Here is a 12,516-nt window from a genome sequence, read left to right on the forward strand (position 1 = left end):
GATCCCACTCGGAAGATAATGAGGGATCTCAGCATCGCAAGGGTCTCGCAGAATTAGACACCCGGTGTTGGGTCTCATGGCCAGCCCAAAATTGCCTGGGGGTCGGTTAGCAAGGTGTCGTCCAAAAGTCCATCTGACTATATACAGGAACAACAAGTATGAGAGAACGCGCCTAAATACGGAAATCGGGAGGAATTACTTATATATTACATTAATAAACATATACATCCGTACAGAAACCATCAGAGTCTAGCCCGAGATTACAACGACTTCTTTTCACCGGCCACCCGCTCCTGTTCCACCACATACCCGACTGCACGAGCGAGACCCTCGTACACAGGTACAACAGGTCTATATCCGAGTCGGAACTTGGCCTTGTCGCATGAGTAGTAACGAGTCATACATGAGTAGCGAACGGTTCTTCTAGTTAAACGAGGTGTCTTGCCGAGCAGGCCCAGCACCGTCTCTGCAATTCCACCAATAGGGCCTAGAACGCCCTCAGGGAGCTCCCACACCTGGTGAGGCTCCACGACCTTGCCAGTCAATGCCCAGGCAGCACGTGTCATGTCCCAGAAGTAGACCGGGGAATCGTTCGTGACATTGAACGCTTCGCCGTCAACCCGCTCATGGTCCAGGGGAGCACCCTGTCCAGCTTCATACCGAGAGTAGGTAGCGAGCAAGCGGTATGCAGCCAACGTATGAGCGTATGCAATGTTTCCAACGTACGTGAAATCAAACAAGTTGTTGTTCTCGCCTAACTGCATGCGGAGGACGGCCGGGGAGGCTTTGGACGAGTGCTCCAGGACCTTGAAGGTGAAGGTCGTATCCTTCTCACCGTAGATACCAGCCGGACGAAGGGCACATGTTACCATCGAGGTTGGAGAGGCGCGGTTATACTTCAAGACGATTTCTTCGGCGTCCGCCTAAGAGGGTGAAACCTGGTCAGTACCTATCCCAAGAACGAGAAAAAAAGGGGTACATAACGCACCTTGGTTTCTGAATAATACTCTTGTTGCAATGGCCCCCGGATAAGAGGCCACTCTTCGGTGACGTTGATGAGGTCACTCTGGGTATCGTGCACGACAGAGCTCGAGCTGGTGTATACAAACGCCTTGCACTTTCCGCCCCAGTCACCACGGGCACCGCCCGCAACTTCCACCAAGACTTTAGTTCCGTCCACATTGACCTTACGCAACAAGGGCTTGTTCCCTTCCAGAACGTTGGGCGTAGCGGTGTGAATAACAATGTCGGGCTTGACCGCGCGGAAAACGGCCAGCATGGACTCTTCGGACGTGATGTCGCCATCATAATACTCGGCACCCGGAAGACGGTTGTGGGTCGTTCGCAGGTCGACAACAGCTACTTTCGCGATGCACCGAGGGTATCGATCGCCCAGCTTGGGGTAAACAAATCTGGGGTCATTCTGAGGCTTGGGAAGAGCGACACTGGGATCTGTCTCCGAGGGGAAATTGAGCAACTGATCAACAATGTGCCAACCCACGAACCCGCAGCCACCAACCACTAGGACAGTGCCCAGTTCCATTGTAGGACGTCGAGTAGACATTTTGAAGTATGACAGTAAGCTGTGATATATATAGAGCTAACTATCCGTGGTCGGTGGTTGGGGTAAGAGATAATAAACAGGAGAAATTGCGAGGCCTGAAGGTTTGGGGGACGACGATGGTTTCCGCCTCCGGACAGAATCTCCGGGTTAAAGCTCGGACCCCCCGCAAAGAAGCCACACGTGAGTTTCCACTTTATGGAACCGAGATATTTGACTGGCGCCTATTTGTAGTATTGCCCATCCATTCAGTAACGGATCTCATGTTCGATCTGATTACAATTTCGTTATTTAACGGGTGTGGCTTGCAGCTTTAAGGGCCATTGCGTCAACTATCGTACTTCTTATTAACACTTCTTATTAACAATCTAGTAAGGAGGCAGATCTTATATGACCACTACTATGCATTATCCAAATGGGGACTCTCCTTTCGATTCTTGTAGCACCCACTACAGAACAGCTGAGATCTCAGTGTTGTATCCCATGGGGGGTCTTTTTTTACCCTTTACGTAATAAGCGGCTTGAAAGTCTGGGAACGGATGCTTGAAGAAGCAGTGAGGAAGTAGAGGCCCGATATTGAGGTCATCTTAGCCAAGATATCAGTCTGCAAGAAACGGAGCACAGGATCATCTAGCTGAGCACCCCACTGTTTCACTAACCTAGACCAATATAGGCTCAGGATTTCTATGTTTCGCTGTATTCTTTCATCAATGAGACTGTCTTTAAACTCGCCAACGTGGATGGTAACTTACGCGGTCCTTTCTACTGATCGTCGCAATTCTCGGTTATACTTCCTTCGATCTTCCGGTGTTCCCCAAAATAATTTGGTTGCTTCGGGGTTAACAGTAGTTCGTGGGTCATAAGGCGGGTGTTCTTCTTCTAGAGCTGCGACTATCCCTTCGATGTGATAACGCATCTCCTCAGTTCGCCTTGGAACGTAGCATAAGACTCCTTCTTTGGACACACGAATATGAAAGAAAGACGAGGCCTCCAAAAACACACGGGGCTGTTCTTCCGGGAATCGCGGACTTAGATGTATCAGGATCTTGAACATGCCGCCATCCAGTTGCGTCATTGGTCTTCCAAAATATGTGAGCCTCCACATGAATGGGTTCCCCTCGTCAAGATATAGATCAACCGTAATATTGTTCTGATGCTTGAGGGTTTCGACAATTTGTTCGTACTGCCGTTGCAGGCTAGCTGCAATACCCCATTCTTGCTTTTTGGCCAACTGTCCTTCGACAGCCCAACCGCGTGTTTCTCGAAGAATGGCATCTCTGACCACAGCCATCCGCCGTTTTAGCTCCGGATAGTCGAAATGGCCATCCATACTATTGTTGTCGCCCTCAAAAGGCATTCTCTGGAATTTGGCTTTGCGGGAGTGTTTCTTCTCTGCAGCAACAAGAGATTGCATGTAGGGCTCGTAATACCACAAGAAACGTCTTTTGCGAAAATCCGCAAACGGGTCAAAAGAAGGCCTCCCATCCTCATAGATGATATTATCATCGCTTTCAGATGATGGGTCGGCTAGCGAGTCCGTACTACCTTCAAGTGTTATGTTGAGCGATGCCTCAAGAGGCTCGAGAACGGCGAGGCGGAGAGTTTCATGGTGTATCTGGAAACCTGGTCAAGAATGTTCTAACCTCAGAAGGGTATGTAAGCCCTTATTACCTTGGATACGTAGGCTTCCATGTTCTCTATATCGCTCGGTGACCGTGAGCTTTCATATCCGGGTTCGTTTTCGTAGGGGTTAGACGACATTAAGCTCTGAATGGAGATAAGAAGAGACTCTAAGCACTGCGCAGACGACCATTGCTCTCCACTTTCACCTCGCCAGGTTCTACAAAGATGTCCGTTAGCCAGGCTCTCGCAGTTGATATATATATAGGCATCTGTATCTGTACCCCAAAATTGATCTATTCATCACCGTTTTATTAGTAGGGATCATGAGCAACTCCGAGAGTCTCAACTCACAAGCAGACCCGGCCAGATGAATAGATGTTGGGGTTAAAGCGGCTTCGACCACCGTTAGTGGTCAAGGCGCGGACATTCGGAGATGTGGCTGGGTAGTCTGTGAAGCTTAGTCCACTTGTCCACACGTTTATGTATTCCCACAAGATGGTGATAATATACCTTTCCCGAACTTGACAAGAAACTAAGGTATATCATGCCGGAGATTAACACAGAGCTCTTTAAAACTAGTTGATATTGATATTACCGAAGAAGTAGAAACGAACCTCAAAGAAGCCGAACTGATAGGGAGTATCTGGAGGGCCGAGAATGAGAGCGCGGACACTCCGGATATCAGAGTCATCGTAGTATACAGCGAGAGCTAATGCAAAGAATCAGAATGGGAAGGCCAAAGACTATTGTAAGCCAGTGCTAGCATCGACGGGATTCGATGGAACCGATTTCCGACTACTATTAGTAGAGTGTGGAGTACCCACAGTGGTCTGCGCCTTGCTGAATCTGCTTGATTTCCTGAAACCCCGCCAAGGTAAGACGACCCATTAGCCCAGCGAAGCTTAGAAGGATGCGGTGAGGAGTGATACCCTGGTAATACGTAGGATCGCCTGGTCCGACATCCTGACGACCGAGAAAGTCCAAAATGGGAGACGGCTTGACGGGGCCCGGGATCACTAGGCTGGAGTGTTGAAGAAACAGGGAGAGACAGAAGCGTGTTGATGGTGGGTATGATCATCAACGCCGTAACGTAGTTGATGGCGGGGAAACCAGGCAGTGCAGGCTAACTATCTGAGTGAGATCAGTCTGAGTCAATTTTCCAACGGCTCCAGGAACATAGTAAGGACGGACTGAAGATTCTCAAGAACTGGCGAAGAGGCCTAAATCTGACCTGTACGAAGTACTTCTGGCTAGTGCAAAGGCAAAATAGAAGGCTGCATGCTCAGGTGCACGTAAGAAAAAAACAATACCCATGCGACGGCTCTACGGAGTACATGCATGAAACTATGTACTGACTTGCGTATTTAATACATGTCAATGTTCGAGCGCCAATTCACCTGAGTGAATGTCGCAGTTGCGAGACTCTGCTCAAGTCCTCTGTGTCAGGCCTTAAATTCTATGACTCCATAGCCAATACCAGAACCATCTTCAAGAAGAGCATCTGGTAAGATCAAGACGATAATAGTCCACGATGAGCAAGCCACTACTAGCTGTCACAACTCTTGGCACAAATTGATTCGTACGAGGGCAATGAATACTATGGAGATATACTGTGCATAGAAAGACTACAAAAGGAAGCCCAAGTTAGTAGTCCAGCAAGTTGCATATCTTCCATTAGTTCACTTCATACAGTGGTTAGTAGATAGATACTCGTCCGGGTTTTGATCGACGGATTACTCCATAGTAGTAGTAGTAGTAGTCAGTCTAGCACAACTCTTGCCAGGTCAAGATTGGTCAAGGGGACTGAGGCCACGACCCATGGAAACAGCCCCTGTCTCACCGCCCGCAGAGGTGGAGACACGGATCCGTCCTTGGACGGATGATGTTTCGAGGAGACAAAAATAAACACACCCAGTGGAAATAAAATAACTCCTCACTACTGACCACTGACAGGACCCTGGTGTTATGCCCGTTTAGGCAAGGCGGGAGGGGTGGAATCATGAATGGCTGGGTTTCCAAAGAGAAACCACCCATTCTTTTCTCTGACTCGCCATTACTACTATCATCTACTGGACTATCCCCAACCCCTCTTAATCTCATAATCCACCGCGTACAAGCCCCTCAACCTCATTACAGCCAAAATCCCTCGATTGGCTTGTGACTTTCGGGGTCTTGTTCAAGGCTCCTAAAATTTCTGCTGTGCCGATCCTCCTAATTGCCCCTTACATCTCATCTTTTCTGGATCGACGGTGCTTGCCATGATGAAGATTTTGATGCCACCCCGACGGAGTATTCTGGAGTACAGTGCCGTGTATCAAGCCCAATGAGGAACGGTTACCAACCCCGCTGCCAACCAACTTTTCAAGAATTTCCATGTACAACCGGAAAGGTGGTACACCAGCAGGATTGAGAATGCTTCAGGAATGCAAATCCGCAACACGAGTCCCATCGGTATCAAGCCGCAATCTGGCTAACGCCTATTCTCGGTGAGAAGCATGGTTATCGCAAGCAATCCACGGCACCTTGCTCCCTCAAAGTTTCTCCTGGTCACAGATATTCTCCACCTTATTCACCTCTGATCTATACTAAAAGAAACCACAGAAGCATGAACTGTTAGGAATCGCAAGTCAGCTTGGGCAGTATGACACTTGGGTGTAATTGGCGAAAGCCGTATGGGATTAGAAAACGTTTCTCAGCGTTGGAGAAAGGGTTCTTGGCTCCCTATCTATTATTGAAGCGAAAATTATCCACAGTTGGTGCATTGGTCAGGGTAAATGGAATATTTGTAAAATCGTAAGACACATTCGCTAAGGATTCCTAAATCAATACCACCATGAGTGAGAGCTATATTTAAGGTGCCAACTCTAAGATCCGCCGTGAGCATGGTTAGTTACCCTTCATCGCTGCAGAGATTTCTCCGCCCAGTGCGTTGGTCGACAATCGATGAAAAGAGATATGGCGCTGTACATCTTTACCTGTTAGGTCAAGCAGATGGAGTGACTGCTCTTCGCTAGAAAAGGGAGGAATACAGCAGGGAGCTATTACTCCATGCATGTTTGTCCGGTAAAGCAGCGTATGCTGGCTTCGTGAGTATGTGTTTGCTAAGAAAAACCGTAGTAGTCTAAGGCTTCAATAGAATAACGAGCGATTGGGCATTCGCCCGCTTCCCCTAAGAATTAGCATTGCCCGATTAGGTAGTGGCTCTAGCCCGTGATGAATAAGGGGAAGAAGCAGAAAAGGATGCGGGGAATGATCCAACGACCAGAAAGCCGCGTGGGAAAGACGAGGTTCGCCAAAATAGAAGCGCGTGGTGGTAAAGGTATGTATGAAAGGGAAGACCCTCACCCCCCCCCCTGGGATGTCTGAGAGAGGGATTCGACTCTGTTCATCCTTGGGAGAAGAGCATGCACAGCGCCCATGCCGTTCACCTGCCATCACTACCCACTATGGCAGTCGGCATGATCCTGAGGTCTCCACATCCCTGGAAATTACAAGGGTCTGTTTCTGCCAGCACCTCAAAGTGTACTGCCGGGTACCTTGTGTTTCCTAATTTAATTTACCATGAACAAGAAAGAAGGTAGGCTCAGTAGTTGATGTGCGGAGCGTTTTGTCTGTTTGATAGTATAATCATCACCTCAATATAACTAGTTCATGAAAGATTTTAATTTGACACGAAACACTTCTCCCATCCAACCACTGAATTTGGGGTGTACCTTGGGCCTCCCCCTAACCTCCCCCCCCCAAAGTAGGCTGTTGTGAACACTGGAACGGTTACCGTGTCTGGTAATACATCCACAAGTGAAGGAGCCATGGAAGCGCCTTCTTTGGCGGTGTGCCAGGCGGTGACCCCTTTCACGTGATGGTCTCTAGCGGGCAACCAGCAACATGAAGCATAGGGGGGCAGAGCGACAACTGCCAGCAGCACACTCACTCTTCCCAAAACACGCGATTTCCTGCCCTCGCTTTCACTCGTTCGAGCTGGCATCCTAGACTCGACTTGAGCCTACTTCTCCTGCTCTGATTTGCCGGCCCGTCTCCCTCGACTTCGGATTCAGGCCGTCCACCAAAAAGTCTCTCTGGAAGGGATTAGGAATGGTTGTGATTCCAGACAGCGCACTCCGCCGCCTGTTGGTCTCACTTTGAGCTCCAACCCTTCCCCATTCCGCTTCCCTCGACGCGGGCGGTTGCGCTTTTGGAGGCACTTCTCCCCAAATCGACTTGAAATTCACCTGCTACTTTGAGCGATTTTATGGTTTTACTTTGATCACGCGCCCCGATTCCTTCCATCGATATTCCCCGCAGGTTTCCATCTACATGGCGTGAGGTGAGTTGCTACGGGAAAGCCGTCAATTCTCCTGGACAACCCCGCGCGAACGAATCCCGGAAGATTGCCCCTTATGCTAACATTGTACACTCTGCAGAAGGCAAGTCCTTAAGTTAGACGCGCGACATTAACGACTAGCACCCTGGTTCCTCCGTTTTCGCACTAGATTCTCCTTTCCCCCTCCAGCGTCTACACCAACTCGGCCCTAGTTCACCTGATTGGCACCAATATCATCTACACTCTCGAGTATCGTCCAGACAACCCATCCAGCCAGGCCCTACTCTCCCAGATACTTAGCAGAAAGGCATAGTTCTCCACGGACATGCCTCCCGGCGACGTTCCTTTGCCGGACAGCCTCGTGCCGGGCAACGGGGCTGTCCGCCCGAAACTCAACACCAGCGGCTATGGTGGTGGTAGTTATCAGTCGCAAACGCCTACATCTCCCGCAGATAGCAATATTATCTTTGACTCGCCCCGTACAAGGACGGGAGGATGGAATGGCTCCACGAATAGCCCTGTTGAGGGGCCACAGGGCTCTGACAGTCGTATGAGCCGGCGGCTGGAGTCTGGTCACCCAGGCCCCAGAGATCCGTCAACTCCCCGGGATCGCAATGGCTATTGGGACCGATCTACGCCGCGAGAGAGATCCCGTCCGAATGGCCGGCCACCGACGAAGTCCCCAGGAAGCTCGTCTCGGATCTGCAAGAAGTGCGGCGAACCATTGACTGGCCAGTTCGTACGGGCTCTGCAAGCAACCTATCATCTCGAGTGTTTCAAGTGCGAGGTCTGTACTCAGGTTTATGAAATCTCCTTCAATCTCAGCTAACTCTATTGAACATAGGACTGCGGCCAAATCGTGGCGTCAAAGTTCTTCCCTGTCGATGCCGAAGATGGCAGTGGTCAATACCCCCTATGTGAAACGGACTACTTCCGGCGATTAGATCTTCTATGCCATGAGTGTGGTGGTGCTCTGCGTGGCTCGTATATTACCGCCCTGGAACGCAAGTATCACATCGAGCACTTCACCTGTTCTGTTTGTCCCACAGTTTTTGGTGCACAAGACTCTTACTACGAGCATGAAGGGAAAGTGTATTGTCACTTCCACTACTCCACACAGTTCGCACAACGATGCCATGGTTGTCACACAGCAATTCTGAAACAATTCGTGGAGATCTTCCGCAACGGGCAGAATCAGCATTGGCACCCTGAGTGCTACATGATTCACAAGTTCTGGAATGTCCGTTTGGCCCCGACAGGCCAGCCTCTTGAACCGCCGGAAGTCGAGACGGACGCAACGGATGAGGAGCGCAATAGAGTGCGTGAAGAGGAGGACATAATGGAAGAAAAGGTGTATAAAATCTGGAGTATCCTGTCCAGTTTCGAGGAATCATCCGCAGCCTGCATTTCAGATATGCTCCTTCACGTTAGCAACGGCACTTACCTGGATGGTGTCCTTGTCGCCAAGAGGTTCATTGGTCATGTTGATATTCTCTTCTCGGCCATTGATCAGCTTGCGGGACATATCAAGGAACAGGGCATGAAAGGTATGTTGCAATGGCTGATCTCTGCCTTCTATTAGAACTACCAATAGCTAACAATGTTGACTCCAGATCTGGCTTACGGACGTGAAGCAAAGCTTCTGTGCAAGAAGATAGTTGCGTTCTTCGCACTACTTTCGAAAACACAGGAAACTGGCGTCCGCAAACTCGGCGTTACCCAAGAGCTCCTGTCTCTGGTCACCGGTCTTGCGCATTACCTGAAGTTGCTTATTCGCATTGGCTTGCAAGGAGCCCTCAAGCTTGAGAGAGAGCAGCAAGCTTCTCAAGGCCTACACCATTTCCTAGATCATTTGGGAGACTTGGAGACACTCAGGCCGCCTGAAGAAGAGGAGACGCTTGCTGATCTTATGACCGGTGTCGACACTCTCGCTGATCAGCTTTCGGATTGTTGTACGGCCTGCAAAGAGCCTATTGACGACGAATGCGTCATGCTGGGTGATAGCAGGTGGCATATAAAGCCACCTCATCTCACTTGTGCGTCATGCCAGAAGGAGCTGTCTCATACTCTCCAAGATGCGCTGTGGAATCCTAAGGAGAAGCGTTCTTTCTGTACCGATTGCGTTTCTCAGAACGGACTTATGCACGACGTCCAAGGGGGCTTTACCCATATTACGAAGCTCCAGCAATTTGTCTTCCTCCTCAAGGTTGCTCTTGCGCGACTTCTTGCTGTTCTCAGAGCGGGTGGAAGTCTTGGTTCCGGTATGTCATCGTGATTTTCGTATATCCTCTTCCTCATCATAACATCATCTCTAATCTCATTTGACTCATATTCCAGGCGACGCTTCCCCCCCACAAGATGGCAACGAAAGCGGTCGCATCCCCCCTGGCGGCGAAATGCGCCGATCAGCGACCAGATCCAAATCATACGCAAATGCCACTAGAAACGCCCCTGAGGGATCTTCACTTGAACAAACTGTCGGCGAAATGCGTCGTCTACGTTCCATCCGGAATGAGCGTACCCTCTCAACTACTTACAAGAAGGCTAGAGCGTCTCGCATCATCGACGGGCCTGAAGGCCGTAGCGTACGACCTGGTTCATCGGGTGGCGAAGGATCAGACCCAAGGGGTCATGGTTTCCAGATTGTAGAAGAAAGAGATGCCAACGGGGAAACGGTCACCGAGCTGACGTTTGGCAACCAGGATGCATTGACGTTGGACGACATACCCAGAATCGTTGCTGCCGAGCAAGCTAAAGAGCAGCGTCCCAACGCCTACAAACACGCCGGCACCAAGCTGGTTGGTACCACTGAACCACTTCCCAAATACAATTATGGCCATCAGCGTGGCGTATCTGGTGCAGGTCTTGACCAGCACATTATCGAACAAGGTGGCAGGACTAAGAAGTATTTCTCTGAGCTTTCTGCTTTGGAATACTTTATTGTCCGGCACGTTGCTGTCTTGTCCATGGAGCCTTTGTTGAGTGAATATTTCACGCTAGAGGAGCTACTCTCCTTGATCGAATCACGAAAGCCTACCATATGGAACATCTTCGGCCGCGCCTTCAATAAAGAAGGCAAGAAGGTTGGGAAGAAGAAGGGCGTTTTCGGGGTAAACTTGGATTTCCTCGTTGAAAGAGAGGGCACTGAATCTAGTCACGGTGTGGGTCCAGGGCAGCTTCGTATTCCCGCCTTGGTCGACGACGCTGTGTCCGCCATGCGCCAAATGGACATGTCCGTGGAAGGTGTCTTCCGAAAGAACGGCAATATCAGGCGCTTGAAGGACATTTCTGAAATGATTGACAACAAATATGAACAGGTGGACATGACGAAGGAGAATCCTGTCCAGATTGCAGCGCTGTTGAAGAAGTTTCTTCGCGAGATGCCTGATCCTCTGCTTACATTCAAGCTCCATCGTCTATTTGTTGTTTCACAAAGTAAGTGACTGACGGTCCTGTTTGATGTTGTAGCCTTCATTACTTACCACTGTATCACAGAACTACCCGACCCTGAGAAACAAAAACGTGTATTGCATCTTACATGTTGTCTTCTTCCCAAGGCTCATCGGGATACTATGGAAGTACTTTTTGCTTTCCTTAACTGGACTTCATCTTTCTCGCACGTCGATGAAGAGTCCGGTAGTAAGATGGACATACACAATCTCGCGACAGTCATGACACCCAATATTCTCTACCCCAATGCGAAAAATAGCACGGTGGATGAGAGTTTCCTGGCAATTGAAGCCGTTAATTGCCTGATTACATACAACGATACCATGTGCGAGGTTTGTTCTCTCCGATCTCGAACGTTGTCTTCATATACTCATGGTTTCTGGACAGATACCCGAAGATCTACAGTCGGTCCTTAGCGACACAACTTTCTTCAAGGAGAACACCGAAGTTACAACAAAGGAAATACTTCGACGCTACGGCGACATCGCGCGCGGAAGCTTTTCTCCCAAGGCGAGCAATGGTGGCGAAACCGTTACAATTACGAACTCGAACCGCGCTGCCAATATCCCTACTTCTGCCCGTATTGAGACAGATCCCTCCCAGGACACGGCATGGCAGATGCAAAGCTCAGTTCGCCATGTCCAAAGCCCCGGTGGTCATCAACACTCGACCAGTGGTACTCCACAAGCTGGCACAGAACTGGCCCCTACAGCCTCCAATGACTATCGTGAGAGAAGCACCAGTAATGGCAGCCAGCAGAACCCTATGCAAGCCGAAGGACAGTCTCAGCCAATGCCATACAGGGCTCGTCCCGGTGCTGGGCCCATGGGTGTTGCTGGCTAGTTCTTCGCCCTTTCATGCTCTTGATGCCAACCCGCCCGTTGGTTCTCTGCATAGTTTCGAAGACATTTACCAATGCATTACCCGCCTCTACATCCTAGTGATAGCTCTTGGCGTATTCTTGGACCGTTCAGCGTTCTTTCGATTTAATAAGGTTGGATGGAGTTTGTTCTCCTTTTGAAATGAGATGATTTCCAGGGTTTAGTTAGATGATCGGCTGACAGCTTCTCCTGATGGATCGAGGCTTTTCTAATTGCTTTTCTGTTGCGCACTGACTGCGTGGAGTGCATTGCATTCGGTTGTGAGTCTCGACATGATTCACTCGCTGCCGCCTATAATTTGAATTTCAACCGCGCGCAAGTGGCCACAGGAGCCTCTGCCCGTTCGGGTTGGCAATTTCTGGGATCTGGGTGTTGTTTTCGATTCCTACTTTCCTGGCATTCTACTTGCATTAACAGTTAAGACCCAGCGTGGGCATTCTCTCCTGGCATCTTTCTTTCCTTTGCTCTTTGTTGTTCCTTACATCACTTGCGTCTTCCTGGCGTTGCGCCTCTCTTAACTTGCTACCGATCGAGATGTGAGACTATCGAGATCCTCTGTTTGCCCTTGATTTCATTTGTCAGCCAGTCTGATGACTGCGAAGATACCTGTGCTGAGTCATACATTCAGTTCGTTTCTCTTTTTCTTTTTTTCTCTTCTTGCTTCACTTCTTCTACCCCCC

The 12,516-nt window shown here is 49.7% G+C and overlaps 5 protein-coding genes across 5 annotated transcripts; 1 reads left to right on the forward strand and 4 right to left on the reverse strand.

Annotated features, from left to right (window-relative positions):
* Window positions 1–99: 99 nt before the first annotated feature.
* Window positions 100–1,671, reverse strand: BO85DRAFT_240315 (C-3 sterol dehydrogenase/C-4 decarboxylase). The gene is made up of 2 exons (XM_025654836.1): window positions 989–1,671; window positions 100–923 (listed from the first exon to the last, which is right to left on the reverse strand). Exons 1-2 carry the CDS (start codon window positions 1,562–1,564, stop codon window positions 261–263), a joined length of 1,239 nt encoding a protein of 412 aa, XP_025509731.1. The 5' UTR covers window positions 1,565–1,671; the 3' UTR covers window positions 100–260.
* Window positions 1,672–2,116: 445 nt separating this feature from the next.
* BO85DRAFT_454582 (ubiquitin-conjugating enzyme E2) lies at window positions 2,117–4,435 on the reverse strand. Its single transcript, XM_025661322.1, has 10 exons — window positions 4,375–4,435; window positions 4,114–4,315; window positions 4,009–4,042; window positions 3,799–3,893; window positions 3,695–3,716; window positions 3,536–3,632; window positions 3,466–3,477; window positions 3,233–3,401; window positions 2,314–3,176; window positions 2,117–2,255 (listed from the first exon to the last, which is right to left on the reverse strand). The coding sequence occupies exons 2-10, from the start codon at window positions 4,144–4,146 to the stop codon at window positions 2,246–2,248; spliced, it is 1,335 nt and encodes a 444-aa protein (XP_025509732.1). The 5' UTR covers window positions 4,147–4,315; window positions 4,375–4,435; the 3' UTR covers window positions 2,117–2,245.
* Window positions 4,436–5,878: 1,443 nt separating this feature from the next.
* BO85DRAFT_454585 (uncharacterized protein) lies at window positions 5,879–6,556 on the reverse strand. The gene is made up of 2 exons (XM_025661323.1): window positions 6,079–6,556; window positions 5,879–6,001 (listed from the first exon to the last, which is right to left on the reverse strand). Exons 1-2 carry the CDS (start codon window positions 6,236–6,238, stop codon window positions 5,928–5,930), a joined length of 234 nt encoding a protein of 77 aa, XP_025509733.1. The 5' UTR covers window positions 6,239–6,556; the 3' UTR covers window positions 5,879–5,927.
* A 211-nt stretch (window positions 6,557–6,767) lies between these two features.
* BO85DRAFT_385480 (uncharacterized protein) lies at window positions 6,768–7,386 on the reverse strand (the record flags this gene model as incomplete). Its single annotated transcript, XM_025656596.1, has 3 exons — window positions 6,768–6,828; window positions 6,916–7,170; window positions 7,295–7,386. Coding segments are annotated over 3 exons (408 nt in total), but the record flags the coding sequence as incomplete, so codon positions are not given.
* A 65-nt stretch (window positions 7,387–7,451) lies between these two features.
* On the forward strand, window positions 7,452–11,890 carry BO85DRAFT_240474 (GTPase-activating protein LRG1). The gene is made up of 7 exons (XM_025654837.1): window positions 7,452–7,508; window positions 7,606–8,292; window positions 8,350–9,052; window positions 9,119–9,766; window positions 9,843–10,940; window positions 11,001–11,287; window positions 11,343–11,890. Exons 2-7 carry the CDS (start codon window positions 7,831–7,833, stop codon window positions 11,796–11,798), a joined length of 3,654 nt encoding a protein of 1,217 aa, XP_025509735.1. The 5' UTR covers window positions 7,452–7,508; window positions 7,606–7,830; the 3' UTR covers window positions 11,799–11,890.
* The last annotated feature ends 626 nt before the right edge of the window (window positions 11,891–12,516 follow it).

Source organism: Aspergillus piperis, assembly GCF_003184755.1.
Source record: "Aspergillus piperis CBS 112811 unplaced genomic scaffold BO85scaffold_40, whole genome shotgun sequence".
Classification (NCBI taxonomy): Eukaryota; Fungi; Ascomycota; class Eurotiomycetes; order Eurotiales; family Aspergillaceae; genus Aspergillus; species Aspergillus piperis.